Here is a 22,878-nt window from a genome sequence, read left to right as displayed (position 1 = left end):
ACGTAACAATAAGAAAGACTTCTAGAACATCTAACACACTGATTGCGAAACATACAAAAATGAGGTCGCATTGATAGACTTCTATTATATAAATGTGTATATCTCTCAAGGATATTATAAAGTAGAGTACCTCGTTTCATTACATATTACATCACACAAACATAACGTTCTGCGCCTGTGCGATGTGCAATATGTGCATTAGGGTCGCATTCTAAATTATTCGGCAAACGTCGATGACTATTCTCACGAATAGCTTCGCGCGTATTCGTAGTTATATGAAGAGCAGAATATATCGAGCGAGCAAAACAGGGAAAGAGAGAGGGAGAGAGAGAGTGAGTTAAATCTTTTGATGTAATTATAACTTATAGTTTCTAGTACCTTAGTTCGCGTGAAAGGTATTGAGTGAATAGTAAATAGCATATGTATATATATTCGAGTATAATTTACAGAAACGTTTGCAAACTTCTGTCTCTGATAAACAACATAAAGCGTGTGTAAGTGAAAAACATAAAGCACGAGAAAAAAAATATGTAAGAAAAAACGAGTAAAAAATCGAAACTATGCTTGGGAAACTATGCATATTTTTTTCATCCATGACGATCATATTGACGAGCTTTACATTTTTTAGGAGAAAAAACATCTAAGCAAATAAAACCGCATGACCATTTAATTTATATAAGAAACTAAATTTTTAAACGCTCAAAGATTTACTTTTTATAAAATAAATAAAATTGTAATAATAAAATTAATGTAAAGATATTTGATCTTTATACCTATGTTGATTATAATGATAATAATTTCGTGATTTTACTAAAAAATTCCATATTATTTTATTCTATATGCTAAAATCTGTAAATGTCATAGAAATAATTGTCTTCTCAAAAATTAATTATATTTTTAGAAACATTCTCGCAATTTGCAAAAAGGGCACTCAAAAATAATCGCAAATCGATTATGCTTAGCTATATAGATGTAAAATGTACACGATGTGCAAGTAACATTATTTTAAAAGAGACGGTGAAAAGGACTGGAAAGGCGAGTAAGGAGCTGACAGAAGTACATTCTCGCTCTTTGAACTTTCATTGACTCACGAGACCTTCCACCTCTGTCGCTTTTTCTGCACGTTTCATTCGACTCGACGTATTGTTGGTTAGTCAGAATCATGAAAAGCTTTTCACACTTTTAACGCTTAAGAGCTCCTAGGATGGTAATCAAAGATTGTATAAATAGTAGATTGCATAATACATATAAGTTTTTAATTTTTAATAGTGTAGCGTTAAATATATGAAATGTCGGTCAAATTCAACAATTTTTACTCTTTAACAATTTATAAATGTAAGCTTTGGCTGTCTTTATTATATTATATATTTATATAGATCCAAGAAAAATGATATCGCCATCAAGTTGCATCGCGTTACTCTATTAGCTCAAATGCCGATAAGTGTGCCCGAGGGATAAAAAAAGGAACATGCGTCTCTCGAGATGCGGTATATCTGCATTTCATCTGCATGTAGATTCTATCGAGTAAAAGGTCTATCCTCGGAGGTATAACGTAGAGCAGATGCGTAACGAGAGGCATGGCTGGGTCGTTCGTATATTTCCTCCACTGAATCTCCGACATTGCGGTTCTCCGGCGACAAGTGGCGCGGTTAACTCATATAAGAAAGCGATATGTGCAAAGCAAGCTTCTTTTGTTAAGTGTCACAAATTTTTTTCCACTAAATCTGCCAGCATATCAAAGTGTTCGCCGAGATTTATTGTCGGGATAAAAGATAAAGGAAAAACAACGGGGCTTCTCTCATTCTCACTTCTTTCTTTCTCTCTTTTTCTCTACTTCTCGCTCTCTTGCTTGGTCTTTTTCCTCACATCCTAACATATCTGAACGAATTTATCGAATAACAGGAAAAATGATTGATGGTTGGCATTTTATCCCGTAGTCTCCTCTATAATATCTTTTTGCATCATGTTAGAAGAAAGCCCGTTTCCCAGACCGTTTGTAAAAATCATTCTCAAAGGAATATGTTCGTTTCGTAAAAACTGAAAAGGACATCTTCCCCGACACATCGAGCGTGTCTAACACATTTTATGATTTCTTTACCTGTGTTCATGATAATAATGTAGCAAAATACAGAACTGTAAAGTAATCATTAAAATTGACAAATATCAATTATATAAACTTTAATCAATTAATTATAAACAAACTAAATAATATACATATAAATACCGTAAATTCTTTATAACAGTAAAAAAATTTTTTCTCTAGCTATCTTTCTCTTTTTCTCTTTTTCTTTTTATACAGAGTACCACAGTGATTTAATGGATCAAGACAAGAAAAACTTCATTTACGGACACGAATCGCAATAAATTACAGCGTCGCATTTGTAATTTAACTGACCGTCATTCGCAAACAATATAATGTACGGGGATGATACATTGTTAGGTATTACATTTGCGATCCATATCCTGCGCGTTTAACCGTAGCCGCGTTAACGAAATTTAAAATAGCGGCTGACTTTGCCGTAAAGCCAACGCTTGAATGTTTAATAATCGTTCAGGTTGAGCACGTATTTAAATATCGCGGCGCGCTAATTACAGATTAATATTACACACCATCGGCACAACGCCCTTTGAAGACATAATGGAAAGCTCTATGTGATTGCCATTTTTCACTTGTTTGTCCATTGACGCTACGCTCGGTAATTGACAACAAGCGACAGTGTATACCGTAAATATATAATCAACCTGATCGCGAGATATATATACTCGATGAGTTCGACATGCGTTCGACAACGAGTCAATTTTAATGTTTTACGCGGCAAATGAATCACCCCTCGTATAAAAGTTCATTAAAAAGAATAAAAAGTGACGTTTTCGGATTTGAAAGCAGACGATTTGTTGAGATTCCTCTGCTCATGCTAGATTTATGAAAATGAAAAGCGTCAAAACGAACATGCCTCTTTATTATGCTACATTATGCACGGTACTTTATTACACTGTATTAATCGGCAGATATGAACACTTGTAACATAATTAACAAAGCAATTTCATAAATTCACGAGTCGGTCTTTTAACGTGATGCAAAAATTACGCGAGGCGAGGGAATATCGTCGAAAAATGCAACTTCACTATCGACGAGCTAATTGAACGTTAACTCGTCGCTTATAAGCGAGAGACGAGTTCTTCTCTGACACGGCTTTTATAACACTACGACAGCGGTGGTCTGTTCTGCGTAATTTCCTCTTAATTGCCGAAACAACCCCGAAACAACTCTCGTTAAAACTGCCGCAGGCTAGAACCTAGGTACCCAGCACGACGCGACGCTTTGAAGGTGTAGGGATGTCACCTACGCTGGAATACATTGCGGAAAGTCACAGCCAAAATTGTCGCGATAATCACCGGTACTAACGAAAATGTCTCAATTTAAACGTATGCAGCGAAACATCGAGTCAAGAACATTCGAATCGAATTTTGATGCATATAGAACGATCCCGATAATTAACAGGAATTGTTGATCTCGTTACGTGACTAGAATTTCATTATTCCGTATCTGTAGAATTGATTAAATTCTTAATTGAATCTAATGAATAATTATGAATAAATAATGAATGGAACCGAAGTAATTATTGTCAAAAACATTGCTGGAAAGAAACACTTGTAATATTATGTCGGAAATTCTGAAAAAAACCAATGGCATAAATTGAAAATTCAATATTTAATACTTCGATAATCAAATAATTTGAAATACAACCATCACAATGACATCATATTTGCGAGTGCATATGTCTCATTTATAAAAAAATAAAACAGTCTTTAAAATGTTTATATACAAACTAAATATGAACAAATTCCTCTAATCAAAATAAAAAATATTTGTTTTTACAAATAGAATTTAACAAACACCAAAATAATTTGCTTCTATCAGAGCAATCTAGCAGAGATTCATCAATATAATTATTGCAATCTTTTACATGCGTATTAAATTAATATTCAGGCTTTAATCGCTCGTATTACGCACGAAAGCACTAAATGAAAACGTTATAATTTCAGTCGGAAAACGAAATTCGGTCGAATGTTCGCCTCTCTGAAAATGACGAGCGATGCATTCATGTTTCAAAGAACTGCGCTTAGCTGCGATAAGAGATTCATGCACAATGAAATCGAACGGAATATGCTGATGAATACGGCACGGGAAGGTTCGTGTCATAACAAAATATCGCAGACAGGTTCGCGTTGTCCGCTGATTCCACCGAGCTAACATACCCTGCCGTTCTACGAAACGATTAATCAATAGCGACGGCATAAATTTTCATATTTGCGGAAATGAGTTCTCACAGCTAGTTACGGTTTTATTACATTACATTATCATTTGCGTCGTATTATTATATTTACAATTCGTTTAATTTCAAGTACGACTCAACGTCCATTATTCGCAGTACATGTATATGTACAGTTTCGCGTGAAAATATACGCACAAACGAGGCTCGATTATAAAATGAAAAGTCGTATTACGAAACGTATTAAATAACGCCCGTGCATTATTTTAACATTAAGTTAATTGGTGGAAATAATATAGTATTATGGATTTTATATAAATTCTGTCGTATGTATGTATTATATCACATTATTACATCTACTTATAATATATCTACTTTATTGATCATTTACACAATGCAAAATTGACATAATTAATTATAATGAAAGAATATTATTTATAGCTATTTTTGCTTTGTTTCTCTTTCTTTAACACTTTAAAAGTTACTGTAAAAATACTTTAATCGCGTAATTTTCAGACCACTGAGTTTCAAAACGAAAAGCTTGCCTATCCCTGTTTCCGTTGCTCATTAAACAATACTGCTCATTTCCTCGAATGCTTGAAGCATACTCGAAAGATTCAATGAAAGCTCTCTTGTTCCGGTAACCTATTTTCGCCGTTGTTTTCTATGCGTCGTACCAAGATGAAATTTAGGTCGAAGGGAGGAGGCTACGTGCGCACGTTTTCTCGTGACAATGTCACTCGCGGCGGTTTAAACTGAGTGAGTGTTCAACAAATTTTGATTAAAATTAGATTTCCAACGTTATACGATAAAATCATCAATGTAGATTCCAGAAATGAAGAAACTCTTTTCGTTGTTTACTGTTTATTGCATATTATAAAATAATTCGTAATTTGTAATTTATAAAACACATTTATAATTAATTCGATTTATGACGTATAGAACATTCGATCACGTATCGTATAACATCGATAACGTGAAGTTTTAAATATCAAGAAATTATAGATATCTTATCAATGTTATACATATACATATAACAATTAATTTGCACAATTAATTTATTACACGTAATTTCCATTTTGCGCGTTTCTTTAGCAAAAAGATGGCATCAATAATTAAGTCTTTAAAAAAATAAATAGATAAAATAATTATGATCCAATCCTGTAGAAAATAATTATTAATATAATAACATATAATAATTAATAATAATTATTTCTTTTCGTTTATATGTATATGTATATACCAATAATTTTATTATATTTCTTAATATTTAATAATTTAAGGAATATTAAGTTTCGCGTAAAGACATAAAATCTGCTTCACTGATTTTAATTGGTCATAACATGTTACGACAGTAATATTGCGATTTCATAAGAACATCTGACAGAAGTCGAAAAGATTCGTTCGATAAAACAATTTAATTCTAAAGAAAAAAGCAATAAACAATTAATAATATTTTCGTATCTTGATAGCGTGTAGTCGCAATTTCACGATCTTATTTCAAGAACAATCCCATTCAGAGCTATTTAATTTCAGAATTAAGCACAATTATTGCACATTGACATTTGTTATTGGCACATATATTGTTGCCAATATCAATGCTAGCTACGCACAATTAAATAAAATACAATCGTTTTCATTTAAATTAGGCTATTATATCTTTCATATCTGGTTTATTATTTTTATATGCGTGTATTTTTAAAAATACGTTAAAAGAAAAGTTTGTGATCGGCATAGAAAAATTAAATAATTATAGAACATAATAAAAACATGAAATTTTTTCCAATAGATTTTCCTATAAAAATATTTGATTAATGTGTGTGTGTGTGTGTGTGTGTTGCTAAGAAGAATGTATAATTAAAATATATAAAAAAATTCTGTATGATATCCGATAAAATAAAACATTTGGAAATATTATTAAGACGTGAAAATCGTATCTGATAAAAGAACTCGAATATTGTAAAGAAGCGCACGTGTCACTATTATAAAATTGTAATCACGATATAATTTGTTTGGCCATAAATTAAAAATTAAGAAGATTCTTTCTGCTTCAAATTCGTTTTAGCGCTCATTCTATTACATTTCAGCACGTCAACAATACGGTGATATAATGAAGATTCTTACCGCAAATGATAAAATTATGGAGGATTAATTAGTTAGGCGAGAATTCTGTACCTCGAGGCAACACTATTTTTGCTTTCGCGGTTATATATTTATCGCGGCAGTTCCGTCTTTATTTCGGGCGTCGTTCAAATAGAGATTACATGGTTGTCGGGTGGTAAAGAGGAAAGAGAATTTTTTTTTTACAAGCTCATAGCAACAGGACGCCGCGAGACGAAGTGTTCCGACGAAAGAACCTAGAGAGGCGAGAGAAAATTCTGACGACGACGTTGGCTAAAACGTCCGTCTGAAATTATCTAAGAAAGCGATGATGAGAAACGCTCTCTTGCCAGACCAATTACCTTTTTTTCTCTCACAATTTTCTTCTTTTTTCCACCTTTCTTCTCTCTTTCTCTTTCTTTCTGGTCTAGCTCCTCCGATCGCACTCTTTGGTTCTCAAAGTGTCGCAGCTGTCATCCTTAGGCCAGAAATTTCACCCACGTTCAGTTTTAGCCGCAGGATAAGGGTAAGTCCTCGTTTGCCTCTCGACCCTCTTGGCCCCTTTGCGTGTCTCGTCTTTTTCTCCCTCTTTGCTTGCTCACCCTACGTTACGCTCGTCGGCAGATTGACTTGAATAGCTCGCAGACGTTCTCGAGATAGTCGTTAATCGATAAGTGTAGCGAAAAATCGAAATAAAACGCAGACCATCTCTCTGCTCAAAGTATACCGGATACGATCAAACAGGATATTTAACGTCGACGAACGTCTATACGTTCGAAAAAACGCCTACGTACACTTAATCATAAAAGATTATCAAACTGGAGGTGTATCTCTAGGTAGCAATAAATGATAAGAAATCGTTATTTTATGACGTAATGAAAAAGCTATATAGAGTTCGAGTTCTATAAAACAAAATTACTCATCTAGTTTCTCAATTAAGATTATTATTTAGCTTTATAGATTAGTATCAGATTAATATGCATGATAATTTCTTGTTTAGTAGCTTGGTATACCTTCTACTTAGATATTTATCAAAATAATAGGAGTCATTAAGATTATCTATTATCTATAACAATATATCTCTAGCAAACAAATGTTTTCTCATTATATCTAACAATATAGTATATTTTATGTATAATTACAAAAATATAATGATTCCTCGAATTTATATCGTAATAAAACTATATGAATATGAACAGAATATATTCCAAATTACTAATTATCGCCAAACTTTTTATTCCGCGATACATTCGCGATAAATTTTTCTTTATCAAAAGCTTGATTAAAATATAATCCCTTTGAAAAACCATACAATAGTTTAAATGTATAAAATTCTGTTGTTTACCCGTACACAATTATGTGAATCACAAAGTTCTCTTTTTACCTCCCTCTTACCATTGAAACATTTTTTAATCCTTAAAGTGTATAGACAATTCATAAATAATCGGTCTTGACATTTTTTTCATTAGAGAGAAAAACTGAAAACACACACACAACTTGTTGCACTCTATATTCCTTTGATTCATATATCCCTATATATACGTTATGGAATTATAACTTCTCGCGTGACGCGAGTCAGCGCGTCGAGTTATTACGTATTCCAAAAGCTGGCGATAAACTTTTAATTCCGCGTGATGCACGACTGTGCCGCGCGCGCCTGGTCTCGTTTCGTTTGGCGGATCGATAACGAGAGTGAAATTGAAATCGTTCGACATGATACCATCCGCGCTTTGGACTGGTTTTCCCAACGCCATCGGCAAGATCGAACCAAGTTTAACGATTCGATATCCGCTGATCAGCACGTTGCATGTCGATGACAGGTGAGTGTATAAGAAGAAAATTATTTGGTTCACAAATATTAGACCGCCCGCAATTCGTATAATAATCACGATCTCGAATATGGTATAATAATAATAACAATATAATAATAATAATAACAATAATAATAAAAATAATAATAATATGGCTGTATGAAATGCGCGAGAATGGAATAATAAATATTATAATAGTACGCACACCTATACGTTAAACGAACAAATAATAATGTTTTTCGATACACAAAATTAAAACGGTTTGATGAATAGAGCTTCGGGATCGCGCAATAACGAATCGAAGAAAATGACAGATGGAAAACGAGATGCTCGTTTCTTGTTTCTCTTTTTCCTCGTTAAACCAAATTCTCCCTTCTTTTTGCGGCAGGCGGGCGCTTGAAATCGCAGTTGAATTGCAGCGCGAGCTATGCGCGGAGCATCGCGAGCCGATTTCTCGGGGCGCAATTAAAATCCATCGACGTTGGAAACTTGGCGCGCGCGCGCGCACACACACACACACAATACAAAACGCCATGCCGCGCCGTTGGTAACGGTTAGTAAACCAGTGGCACGGTTCGCTCCCCCGCAGCCAATTAGCTCAACACACCCCCGCGTATTCAAGACCCGACCTTACGAATTCCGGTTGCAAATTGCAACTCGCAATCCCCGTTAACTCTGGGGCACGTGTAAACGCGCATATGTATCCGTATATACGCGCGCGGGTATACTTCCGTTGTCCCGTAGCCATTGACAAACAACATCGCTTGGCGATGCATTAAAGGCCGGACCAGGGGGATTCGTCCGCAATTCGTCCGTAGCGCGTTCATAGCTCTACGACTGCGGTTGCGTTGTTTGAACGCTCGGGATAATGATACAAGCATCCGAGAGTGGATATTCATCGGATGTGCAGTCGCCGTCGCTTTATCGAAAAGAAAGATACGCTATACGTTTCTACGTACGCGTAAACCGTGCTTCCTGAAACTTTCAAATTTATAATTCCCTTCTATTCAGCGGAGGATTATTATTTTTCACGCTTTAGAATGCATATACATTATATGTTACATTGTGTACGCGCCGCTAATCTTCTTGTAAATTTATACTCGTCATTTAACACGCAACAACAGTCGTTTGTGTTACGAGCATCCATCATAAGCGGGAGACATTTCACAGAACATTTACATACAAAGAGAGCGCACGAGCGAAATTGGAGCATTCCCGGATAAGAGCGCGAACGAATACCGTAAAAGCACCGTCACGTCGCTTACGTCATTTACGCGCGTCGAAGTTATCTGTCGTTGCTGACGAAAGAGGGCGATTCCTCCGAACGAAGTCGTCCGGAACGATTATGCGGTGAAATAATCGTTCCGGACCACTCCCCCGCTATGTTAACTCGCTATATACGGGATGGTCTAGTTTTCGTCTCCTTCCATCACCCTTCCGGCCGATTTCATTCCGCTTCAACGTTCCCGGCTCGGTCCACGATCCATCACCGTAACGGCTTTTCTCCCGCGCCGAGAGAAAACGCGAGAAACGAGATCCTCCGGAGTCGTACCGGGCTTCTCTTGCTGGGAAGTTGAAAATAATAAATTGTCCCCATTAGACGGCCGACTGTCCGTGTCCGTTTTCCCACGGTCCGGCCGGACACGATTTTACCGTCGGCGCTTCGTCTCCCTAATTGCAAATTTCAAGTCGTTGTCGTCGCCCCGATGACTCGCGTCTATCTCGCCGACGAATAATGTCCGATGTACGGCATAATTCGAGGCAATTAATCGCGAAGGAGGGAAGGACATCGAGCTTTAGTCTTTCCTCGAGACGTCTCGGGGATAAAAAGTCGAGGTGGAATTTCGAGCCGTATACTTTTAGCCTCAAACGTGCGCGCACCTGTCGAATGTGACGAAGGAATCCACTCGATGGCACAAAGAAGCCCTCCCGGATCCATCGAGAGCCCAATGGGTGCTCGAGTCTTCTCTCCTCTCTTTTTCTTCTCCTTCTGCCCTTTGAAGAAATCTTGTGAGTTTTTATGCGGCGAATGTACAGAGGCGACGAATGGTTCTTGTGCGGTAAAAATAGAGTCGCGCGAAGTATAATACAATATATTGTGTATCAAGTGCGGAAAGTTGACAATTGGTCACGAGTGCTGAATGAACAATTGTCAATCCGCACGTGATACACATACTATTTTGTATTACAAGCGCAGGCAAAGTGGCTTTGTGCGCGTTTTCTGTGCGCGAGGTGGCCGATCGCACGCCGCCATCTTGCGGCGTGGGAAATCGGCCGCTTTCCGCACAGAAAACACGCACACAAAGTATCACTTTGCCTACACGTGTAATACAAAAATAATTCCACGTTTGAATTAAGATCGAATCGAGATGGCCTTTAGCGAGCAAATGGTATTCATAGATACTCGGAATGAAGTCTCTCGCATTCATATATCATCGCGTAATATTATTTCACTTTCCAACGATTTTGTCTTACAAAGACAACGCTTGGCATTAATCATATCGCGTCCGGAAACAGGAAGAGATGAGAGAAAGGATGGCCAGACTATATGCGTATACCTCACGTATGCGTGAAAACGTAAAGCGAATGGACACAGTAGTCCCCCTCGACAAGATTATCCGGAAAACGTTCTTCTCTGTATATACAATATACATATATATGAACCGATGCATTCGCGCTCTCTACGTCTTGCCACGCTTTCGCAGTAACTTAATAAACGTTGAAAGCAAAACGCTCCCAGTAAACTGTAGAAACAAAGATAAGTGTATTAAACGGATTTCAAGTGCTTTCCATTGCTGCGGCAACAAAGATAAAGTGCATTAAACGGATTTCGCTTCGACGCCGGAGACGATGACGAGCCACTTTGTTAATTGAGTTTCGCCCCTACGGTCCCGGAGAAATACTTTGCTAGGGGGGTCCGGTATTAAATAGCGCGAGTTGCATTACCGCCGGGTATCGACGGTACTTCCGCCTAGAGAGAGAGAGAGAGAGAGAGAGAGAGAGAGAGGAAAGAAGAGCGACTGACTTACGCCTTCGTGAACGCGGCCAAAGGCGAATTATTAAGTCTTTTCAACCCGTTCGCTCGTCCTTAGTTTTAACCATTGAGAGCGTTTTGAAAATCGTATCATATAAATCTAATTTCTTTCGCAAAAAAAAAAAAAATCTATGACAATTAATGCTTTACCGACAGTCGAATATTCCATAAAACTGTTTAAGAGAAAATGTGCGTCAAGTGAAAATGGAAAAAAAGAGAGATTTATTCGCGTAACCTAATTTAAAACGTCTGTCAAGAAGAAGCAGAAACAAGAGATAATTAAATCGCGAAACGAACGAAAGAAAGCGCAAATAAAACTACGAAACTGCATTAATTTCACTTTAGTGCGCAGCTAAGTTAAGCTGGTCCCTGTAACTGTTTTTGTGACTTGTAATCTGTTTTTCCATAAGAATAACATCGTAAAGATTGTAACATTGTTATGATTAATCTATACAACGACGTTGCTTGTTTCTTCAGATTTATTCAGATACAAATAATGGCTCGCTTTTTATTCTACATTTTCTAACTGAAATATTAATATTTATTTTTATGCGAGTAGTAACACGGCGAGATGCTGAAATTATAATTATATTGTTTTTCTCTCTCTCCCTCTCTCTCTCACTCGAAATTCCGTTTAATTTTAATTAAAATCCAAGCCCGAGACGTCTTTATAAAAAGATCCTATTCTTACGAAGTAAGCCCCGAAAAGATCAGTGTCTCAGGAAATAACGAAAGACTCCTGCAATGCATTGTGCAACTTTTCGAAAATCCTTTTAAATTTTTAATCAGCGCCATTGTGATTTTCGCGAACTTCTGGAAGAAACTTCATCGTTACGAGATCGAAACGCAGACGCTTGGGCCGAATGGCACCGTCTAACATCTGGTACTGTCACTATACTTGGCGCTCGAGCGAATTAGCGTGGAATGCGTCCTGGCGAGAAGCAAGTTCGCGCTTTCCTCGTTATCGCTCTTCAGCAGATCCTTGCCGCAGAACTTTGCAGAGATCTACACGAGAATAATAATAGTCGCGTTCTTCCGCGCTTGTCTCGAAGTAAATTTCTGCACCTCTCTCGCTGCGAGCGCCACAACGTCATTGCTACGTTAGTACAACACTTCCCTTTGTACTTCAACGCAATGAGATTACCAAGCTTCTAAAGCTTTGCGCTCTCGCGCCTATTTCCTATATTAAAACGTGTTTAAACGTGTGGATAAACTCTTTGAAAGAGAAATTATATCGCAAAAATTGCAGGATATTACATTCTAATGTATCTTCCCTCAGGGGAAGCTTCAAGATTCTGTTAACCGTTTAAGTTATATAACTCCGATTGGAAGGAACAATGTATATGTAACAACATTATATAATAACGACATTTTTCTTATTAAAGATATAAAGATATTACAATGCAAATCGATGTCAGAAATCGAGATACAACATAGATATCAAAATTGAGCAACGGTCTATGGAACGAAAGTTAAATCCGACTCCGTGATTAAAAAAATAAACCGATTACGCGAAATCCAAATTTTGTACGCCCACGTGAACATCTGTGGCGTCGCGCGACTGATCGGAACATGATGAATCGTTGTAGATAATCCGACAGTTTTATCCTGCATCCTATTTGCCGCGGCGATCCATACAAAAAGGGAACTCGCGCCTCTCGCGTTCTCTCACGCGGCCACTCTTTGATGTATAGTATACCCCACGGCTCGTTGAATTCGTTTAATTCCCGTCTCGTTTATTTCGGCTCAATTTTTTCCACGCCGCTATTTCGAAGCGGTCGATCCCCCGCTGCTGTGGAAGGGGAAAGAGGATGCGTGCACCATCTGACATCCATACATAGCGTACATTTTGATACGAATGCAATCTCGTGTCAATCCTAACGCGTTTCCCTTCCACCTCCCATCCCATCAGGAGAACGCATTCCGGCAGCAAACGCGGGCTAGAGAGGATATGGTCAACGTAATGCCATAAATATTAATTCACGCGATACACATCAACGCAGCGAGATATGGAACGTGATTTACCGGAAGCGATAGTTTATGGCAGCGACACGATGCGTCAGGATCCGATCCAGGTCGTCGCCACAGGTGGCGACTCCCTAGACACTCATTTCGCGTTATACATTTTCATATTTCGCACCGACGTAATTATTACCTTTCAGTTATTCGCGTTTATTCATGCACATCGTGTTTAATCTCGGGAAAGATTGACCTAGAAATGTGTTGAACCGCAGACTCTTGTCCGAATTACCGCTTCGACGTATTGACGCGACAATTTAAATAATATTTATTATAATCGAATTTACGATAAGCAAACTTGAGAGTTTTTTGTCAAAATTCTGCGACTCGATACTCGCGATAATTAAACTTTTTGTTAAACAAGTTTCTGGATGATTACTTCGACCAGAAGGATATGCGCATTCAGGAACTTTCGATGACCTGGAGGAATTCCATTTAGATTATAGTCCGCCACTTTGGAGACTAGATTCTGAATTTGCTGTGTATATCGTAGGAATATCCGCCAGCTGATTAAACCAAGCCCGCTGCGTCTCTCGGGACATTCGAGATCCATAAAGCCGTTTCTACACCTTCCGGGCGTTCATTATGTGAATTGATACGGGCTTCCGAAACCATCGCGACATTAAAATCTCACAGGGGGTTTGATTAAACGCGAAACGGAAATAGTCGTTACGTACGGTAACAACTTCATATCCTGTATATTTAATAGAAAAAAAAAAAGAAAGAAAATCAAGATATAAAAAGAAAATCCAAAGTGAAGTGCGGCACCTTCTCGCAGTTCCGGCAGTTTTCGCAATTCCTGGTTAATTCGTTCGGAAGAAAAGTCGTAGCACAACACCTTGCGCTATTGCCAGTCTTTCTCCTAGTATACGCTGTAGTTACCAAACTCCGAAAAGGAGGACGAGGGAGGAACGGTGCGAAGAGACAGAGGATAAAACAGGCGAGGGACCGCCGAACTAATCAGACTCGACCAATCCGAGTCGTTTTCCCCGTGGAGGAGAGAGATGCTTCCTCCCGGTGGACAGGATAATTTAAACTTTCCCGCAAGCGCGGCTTGACGCGGCGCCGTCGTTTATGTATTTCGGTCATTTCGTTAAACAGAATTAGATACGAGCGTTAGATTCAAACGTTACCACTGCGAAAATGAGCGACCTGAAACCTCCCAGGTACATATACAACTGCGCGAACACGAAATGAGTCGTCGAGAGTCCTTCGCGGGAATAGAGCGCAATTGAATAACATTATTAGGGCAATGATGTTTGAGTGAAGATTTAAGCTTTCCGCGACGACGGAGCTAGATGAAATGCGTTATCGTTACACGGTGCAACGAAATACCGTGTCAATTTTCTATATAAGAGCAATATATTCTTTATCTAATGTACAGCCGTAAATACGTAAATATTTTCAGCTTATATAAAATTTACATATTTGTATAAATTTTCTTTAACTTCCTTTGACAATCAGGAAATTTACGTCAAAAGTTTAGAATAATTTGTATGAATATTTTACATAAGCCGAGAATATTATAACCGCTCGTATAATGCAAATGTTTTCGACACAAGTCATATAAATGGAAACAATTATATTAATTAGTATATATGATAAAACGAAATGACGCGAGATAAAAGTGCGTTCAAGTTTTTAATGCATGTAAATTGCATGAAAGGAAAACTGGGAAAAATTTAGAGAACTCAATCCTCGAATATAATCAGAGAACGCCCACTCGGTAGTGAGAGAAACGCGAATGAGAGGGCGACGAAAAATAATCGAGTTGTTTCCGGCGCGTTGTTGTTTCATTCGCGCGACAGAATAATCTAAACTCTCGGCAAAACGGCGAACATCATTCGGCCTTAATTACGACGCGAGTGGAAAGAGACAGAGACCAGATCGCGTCAGAGCGTCACACGCTCCCTATCGCGGATACGAAACAAAACCTCGATTTTGCCGGTAATTACGGAAGACTCTTCTGTGCGCCGTTCAAATTAAGCCATCTGCCAGGGGATGAATCGGCCGCGCGTACAACGGGATTTATCGCCGCTTTTGACGTTCGATTAATTCGCCCACCCAACGTGGGCACACCGGCTTATCGCGAATCTGAATAAAGCTCCGTTACACTGAGGTAAAGACCGCGGCACAAAAGATGAATCAAGCGCGAGAGGAGAGAATCATGAGTTTAATAGTATTTGGTAATACTTTATACACTTTAAAAGCTAGACTTATTTATGTAAAGTCAATCTGCAATACTTTTGCGATATATGTATGTACGTTTTTTTACAAAGACAATTTATTTTCATTATAATATTGTATTATATAGGTATATTAATATATTATAATTTCCCTCCTCAATTGTTGTAAGAGATTAATATTTTTTGGATATACTTTCTGTGCACTGTATAAAGTATTGAATGTTCAATTAGACCAATCCGCGATTTCGCCGCGATTGTGAAGGCTCGTCTGCGAAGTAATGTCGCGATCGCGCGAACGAACGTGCTACAGTGCGAGACGCTTCAGAAACGAGCTAAAAATTCAGCGATGCCATTGCAAGGGAAACGGACGCAATTCAATTCTCTGGGGGAAAAAGAGAGAGAAAGAAAGAGCGACGAGCGATTTACTCTTGAACGGCAGCGGGGAAGGATACGGTATGTTCCCTTTGATGAGGACATCCGTACGGGCCGTGGGCGTAAAAAGGACAGTTCTCTCTTCTCTCGTCGGTATTCCAGCCGCTAACGGAATATATTACTTTCTAACGAGTCGGTACGAGAAACGTCCTTGGTTCCGCATGCGTCGGATAAATAGCGAATTTTCAGTAAAGCGCGAATTCCGACTCAATAAATCGGCAGAATAGAGTTATCGGGGCGCGATTGATGGCGACGACTACGAATCGGTACAAACGATTCAATTTGAATAAAATCACGTGCTGCACATTACCGTGTATGCGAAACGTTATAAATGTGTGTGGCGCAGGAAAAAATCCGCAATCAAATATAAAAAAAATAGAAAAAAAAATCGGCAAATCGATTAATAGCAATCCGAATTAGGATTGGATAGGACATGTGTGTTTACACGCGGTACAGACAAAATTCGATTGTTTTTTTGAAAGAGTAATGTCACAAGCTCGAATAAAAACTGAAAGCCAACGGAAATAATTTGTGCGCCGCCGGTCGGTCGTGTATTTTTTAGCGGTTGAACGCGAACATGGCCGAAAGTCGGAAAAATTGGCGCGTTTTAGCGACGGGAAAAGATAGCGGGTTCCAACTGGGCTGCGAACGAGCATGCGAAAAGCCGCTAACGCTTCAATTTTCTTCTATGAAGCCCTGACCGACCGTAAAACGCGAGCGGCCGTTTGTACGGGCGTAATGTACCGATAAAGCACTCACAGGGGCTTGTCACGAAATCTGTAACATTTTCTCGTCGGACGCGCCATTTCACGCTGAGCAGAGTGCGCGATCAGCACAGTCGAACAGTTTTTAGGGCTCATGTGGAATTACGGCGGACGAATAACGCCAAATACCGCGGCCATATCGTAATCTCAACGTGCAATTTGTACAACCACCATCCCCGATTGCCAAATGCGCCGCGAGTTCTGCCTGCGCTCGATCGAAAATGCATACAATGCACCCCACGATGGAGAGAACGAAGTAACAAAAGCACGTGCTAAATTAAACGATGTACCATAATCGCGCGCTTTAATGTCTTTATTTTCGTACGATTCGTGTCGGTTAATGAAACCGAATGTACCGAATGAACCATCCGTTTGTCCCGTGTCCACCTGAATTCGCGGAACTTCGTTCTCGTTAATCGAGAAGCTTACGCCAATTACGCTAATGAGCGGCACCGAAAATATAGCACAAACGGTCAAGGGTATTAGCACTCGCGTTTGGTTCGAACGTACTTTCGAATCAAATTTTATGTCTACGAAAGCCGGCAAATCGATTTCGGTATCTGCATTCTTTATCGCACGCCGAATTATACATACATACGTTCGATTATATAACACGATTCGCGCGCATGCGGTGCAAATAGCGCGTGGGCGCGCTCAAAATCGTGGCACTCGTGATGAATAATAAACATTATAATAATAATAATTACGATAATATTATTTTATGTTAATACAGTGATAATAAATGTAATTAATATTACAACGTAAACATAATTCATACAACGCAAATAATCGAATATAAACATTCTTGGCATATATCAACAGAATAATAACATAATATTATATTATAATATTATTATCTGCTCTAAAATGGAATTTTTGTTCAAGATTGCCAATCAACGAAATTTATTACGTTCAAAATATTATTACATTGATAATGTGAAAGAGAGTGATAATTCTTCAAAGTAAATTTTATATCTATATTTTTTCAGAAAAAAGAAAGTGAGTACTCTTGCTTTTATTATAATCATATTTTTAGTAAAAGACACTCACCTCCTCTCGGAGACTCCGTAGGTCCAGGCCGTTGTCTTAAACCTGCAACAAAATAAGAAAAGAATCGTTTTAAATTGATTTTATATACGCATTAAGCGTAGAAAAAAATATTGCGATATACGAATTAATATCGTTTGCATTAAGAAATAAGATATTGTGCAAAACAGTTTAGTGAAACGTCGACAAATTTATTTACGGCAAGGCAAAACATTTTGGTTAGTCAGCAGTATACGTGTTCTGTGGTTTTACTTTGTAAACGTTCGCACTATCAATTCCGTAGTCCGATAAAATATTTATTTTTTTATGGTACAATTTTTGCGCGCGCGCATGTGAAATACAGTAATATACAAATAACTTGTTCTACTTTCACATGCCTTATTATTTAAAATATTTTTTAATTGTGAAATTTAACTTACTCTGCGATCGTTGAAATCTCAATGTCTTAAATGAGAAATATTAATTTTGATATCAATTTGTTATAACATTATTTAAAGTTACTTCATTGTTTTACTGATATATATATTTATTAAAAAATTGACGTTTTGAAATCTACACTGGCTCTTCTTGTTTATTGAGAGTGAAGAAACTTCCTATATAATTTTTATTAAAAAATATTCCGTATATAATGAATTTTAATGTAATTATTTTATATTGATATTATAATAAATATATATATCCTTATTAAAATAAATTATTTAAAAATCAAGAAAACAGTTACTTCAAAATGATATCAATTGATCGCAAGAAAAAAATACAAATTTATTCATGCTTAGATCAAAATGCAGTTTAATAGTTAAAGATTAATCGTATAAAATGTGTATTTTTTCATCTGTTTGTTTTCAAATATAAAAAATAACTATATTTGTGTTTGAAATACCACAAAATCGCATCCCTGACCGGTACATCGCAGTTCCGACATTTTCCGCCATTGTTACTGGCCGAAACTGCTAAACCAATTGGTCGGGGCCAGCGTGGAGGTACAATCTAAACTTTCGAATTCTACGAGTTGCAGCCCTTGAGGCCCTCGTGAATGCAATAGCATTCTCACGGTCCTTTCCTAGATTGCGTGTGCAACTAAATTCATTTTACGAATTATTCGAAAATTACCACACGAAGATCAACAAATTAACTGCTACATTAATTTGTATACGAAATAAACGATTTATCGATGCTTTTCCAATTTAATCATTTTAGAAAATTTCGATTGAGATTGTGATGTGAAATGCATAAAAGACAAGAAACAGTCTTTTCTGTTATTCTATAAAATATATATTATATATATATATATATTAATTTATAAAAATTGATAACATTTTTTCTTGAAAAAAAAACGAAATTATTTTACGAAGCTTTCTTTTGCTAAAAATATCAAACATTTAAATTCTATTACTTTTCGTAAATAGAAACTTTTTTGTTTCTTTAATTTTTAAGAAAAAAATTGTCGAAGAAATTGCGATGAATAGCAGACTGATTTACGGATTTACATAATCCCTTATTTCTCAGACATCGTGAAAAGCATATATTTTTCTAAACCGCCTCATGCAAATCTTTTTAAAGAGAAACAAAATATTCTGCACATGTTCGCTTCCCGCTCGTTACTTGAAGAGGTTGAATGTAAGAAGGAAAGTACTTGCAATCCTATCAGCATATAAGATCACCACTCGTAACTTTTTTATATCGTATACTTCAATTTGATTTTTTTTAACTTATTTATGTGTTATACAATCAAGACAACTTGTAACATAACAAATTAAACTTTATTTGATATTGCTGTTCTCTTTAATCAAGAACTGATTTGTTAAATAAAAAAATATTTTAATTTGAAGAATGTCACTAAAATAAAAAAGTAATTTTAAATAAAGATTAGTCCTTTATTTTTCTCGTTTATAATCAAATTTTGTTTCGAAATTAATTGATAAGAATTTTATTCATTTCAAGAGAAAAAGATTTGATTACAAAAAAATGCATTTTTAATTATATTTAAATATATACATGTATGTGTTATATATGAAAAAGGAATTTTTAAACAAAATGCACAATATTTAATGCATAAATTCCTGTCAATTTAGCAATCAATTAAAATAATAATCATTTATTTAAGCTAATACGGTATAAAATTTGTTAACAGAGAATAGTCTTTTGTAAATCCAAATATATGTGCAATATATTCGCAATGAAACTGTTGAAACAAAGTTTGATAATGCGATTCAATTAATTTTAATTTAAACTGGATGTAGTCATGTACTCCGCTTTAATATTCGAGTTGTGCATTCTGGCAATATAACTGGCGAAAGGAAGCCTTCCAATGCTTTAGTACACCTTAGTCACTTGGGATTAAATGTTTACACGCTTCTCTCTGGATAATCCTAAATAATCACATGCAATGAACGAAAGCAAAGATTGGTTCTACAAAACTGTTTCTGCAAAGCACTATTTACACGGCTATTTTACAGTTTATTTAAAAAAGGCAATTTTTTCAAATGTATTATACTATATTTGATCTTTCTTATTTTATCATATTAAATTTTTCGATTTATTTTATCATATTGTATTCTTTTATATATTATCAATAGCAATAGAAAGAAGAAAAATCACAAAATCAAATTTTTTTGAAAAAGAACATGATTAAAAATTACCACACACACACACACACACACACATACACAATTAAAACTGCTTTTTCATTTTACATAATGAATGGCTTTCCTTACTTTGAATGATTCTCGTTTGTAATCATCAAAATTGAACCGTGTAAATTAACCTGGAAGAAAGAGATAACCACCGGCCCACATTCGAACTTTATCTGCTTTTGAGTTCGACATCAATGGTAGAGCTCGGCTCGAGTCGCCGAATTACAAATCCGACATAGAGCACCGGGATAAAGACAACGAATCCCTCGCGCGAAAAACGAAGGTAGTAAGAGCAAGCGGGAAAGAGGAGAGAAAAGAGAAAAGCGAAACGAATGTATTTCAATCACGCCCGTTTTCAGCCGCGCCACCGGAGTTTCAGGAAACTTTCGCTACTCGGCTTCGTCCAGCTGACTGAGTTTTTCGAAGCGACTATAGCTATAGAGAGTGGACGATAGTTCAACGAGTATGCACGGTGTTGCACTCGGGTTCTGATCGATAAGCTTCTTTTGCTTGAAATGGAAAACTTGAAAAAGGGCAATGTTTGGCTTTAATAAAGTGACTTTTGAAACGAACGTATTGTCATCTTAAAGACAGCGGAAACTTTATACATTTTACAGTCGCTTTGCCGCGAAAATCGCTTTTCTACAAAAACATCAATACATCTCTCGTCAATCCTAAGAAATGCAATCATTTATTTTGAATTAAAATATAAGTTTTTTTTTACTTTCTTAATGTTAGTTTAATTTCATAATGTACTTAAAAGTTGATTCGTTTTCTTAGAAAGGTTTTAAATGTCAAATCCACTATAAGCTGTGTGAGCGCCAACATATGTATTAGTATTTGTATTTTGTAACATTTCACTTGAAAATTTATTTTATAAAGTGAATTTAATGTCGAGACAAAACAGGATAAGTAAGTACATAAGTACGTTAACGGAGTTAAACATTATTTATTTACAATGCCTCGTTATTACGAGATTACTGAACATTGGAATGGGGCTTGTATTATGTACGTGCTGCATGAGAAGGCTCAAAGTTTTATCCAATTAATCGCCAATCTTTAGCTGAGGGAGAGCTGAATGAACGCTGTGACTAATACCATTAGGGAGTAACCTAATAAATACTGCTGCAAGTGTACTGCAAATATTTTATAATATAAATATTTGTATTAATATCGTTATTTGTATGCTTAATTAACTGTTATTTCCGTGCAATTAAGATTGTACAACTACTTATTAATACATTATTTATATATAGCGAAATATACCAAGAAATGTATCGGAGAAAAAATGCATAACTCTAACAGTACGTTGTAATGTTACGTAATTAAACGAATCGCATCTAATAATAATAAACTTTAATTGCAATGAGGTAATGTTGCAAATGCGATTACGAAAAACTAATAATTATTTTTTCATAAAGATGAAGAAAAGCACCTTTCATGAAAGTATAAGAGTTGCATTCAATTGCTTCTTATGCCATTTACTCTCCTTGTATATACATAGCACAAAATAATCAGCGTCCGTGAAAGAGATATCGCTCCCTCGATCGCACTCGACTCACTCTATCCACATATCGCGCACCTGCTAGTACAATCGATCCTAAAACAATCGAGAGCCCGAAGTTTCGCTTCCGTAAATCCGAACCGGAAACGAAAGAACGTACCGGCGCGGCGATGATGAATCGATCGCCGTTCCTGCGATTTACGACGCTGGGCTCGAACCAATCGCCGAGACTCGAACTCATTCGAGAACGTACGTACGTATGTGAACGCTGATCGATCATCGCGGAAGTAACAACGAGGAAGAGAAACGCGGCGGTTATATCCGTGGAAAAAGATCACGTGGATCACGCGAGATCTGCGAAAAAACGGTGAAAAACGTTCTCATCGCGACGACCTCGAAGACGGTGAGGACAGTCGATGGCGGCCATCCATAGAGGTAAAGCTCGCTGCTACCGACATATCGCGCGACGTATGTACATTCAAACGACAATATGTATCGCGCGTATGTATGTATGAGTGAGGTTGTAAGTTCCGCGAGAGAAGTGAGAAAGATAAGGAGAACGTGGGTAGACTCGCGTTGCTCGTAGCGCCGATAAGAGATCGCACCCAACTTCAACCCCGCGTTTGCACCCCTCCGGTGGCGTCAACCCTCATGGAGGATCGAAATAGAGAGAGAGAGAGAGGGGCGAATGATATTCTCGGGATGGTTCCTCAACGCTCTCCTGAAGCCGTAAAATATTTCACGTATATGCGCGACGATAGATACACGCCGTTTCCAAGTATGATGACCGTACTTTGCGAGCCGATATACCGGAAAAAGAGACTCGCGTTTTGTTTTACGAGATCGCTACCAGCGATGTTCGACCACGTTTCGCTCATGCCGCACCGTTCGATTTATCGTTATTATTCGAGGGATGATTTGTGAAAAGTGATGCGTATATGTAGCGGCCATTCCGAAAAGCAGGAAAACTAATTTTTTACAGAAATATATAAACGCTGAAACATTGGCTTGGTGCACTCACCTATATCTATATCAAATATCGTGATTTTATTATATCGCGGACTGAAATAAAAT

The 22,878-nt window shown here is 37.1% G+C and overlaps 1 protein-coding gene across 9 annotated transcripts in view; it reads right to left on the bottom strand.

Moving 5' to 3' along the window:
- The window catches only part of tei (irregular chiasm C-roughest protein teiresias), a 325,060-nt gene that overhangs the window by 201,022 nt on the left and 101,160 nt on the right, over positions 1-22,878 (bottom strand). For all 9 annotated transcript variants that reach the window (XM_085480183.1, XM_085480181.1, XM_029300679.2 and 6 more), the window contains exon 3: positions 17,671-17,712. In XM_085480183.1, coding sequence (XP_085336309.1) covers positions 17,671-17,712 — 42 coding nt within the window. The remainder of the gene's footprint in view (positions 1-17,670; positions 17,713-22,878) is intronic.

Source organism: Nylanderia fulva, unplaced genomic scaffold (assembly GCF_048542155.1).
Source record: "Nylanderia fulva isolate GAGA-0341 unplaced genomic scaffold, ASM4854215v1 Scaffold14, whole genome shotgun sequence".
Classification (NCBI taxonomy): Eukaryota; Metazoa; Arthropoda; class Insecta; order Hymenoptera; family Formicidae; genus Nylanderia; species Nylanderia fulva.
Note: the sequence above shows the minus strand (reverse complement) of the source record. Positions and strands in the feature narration are given on the sequence as shown.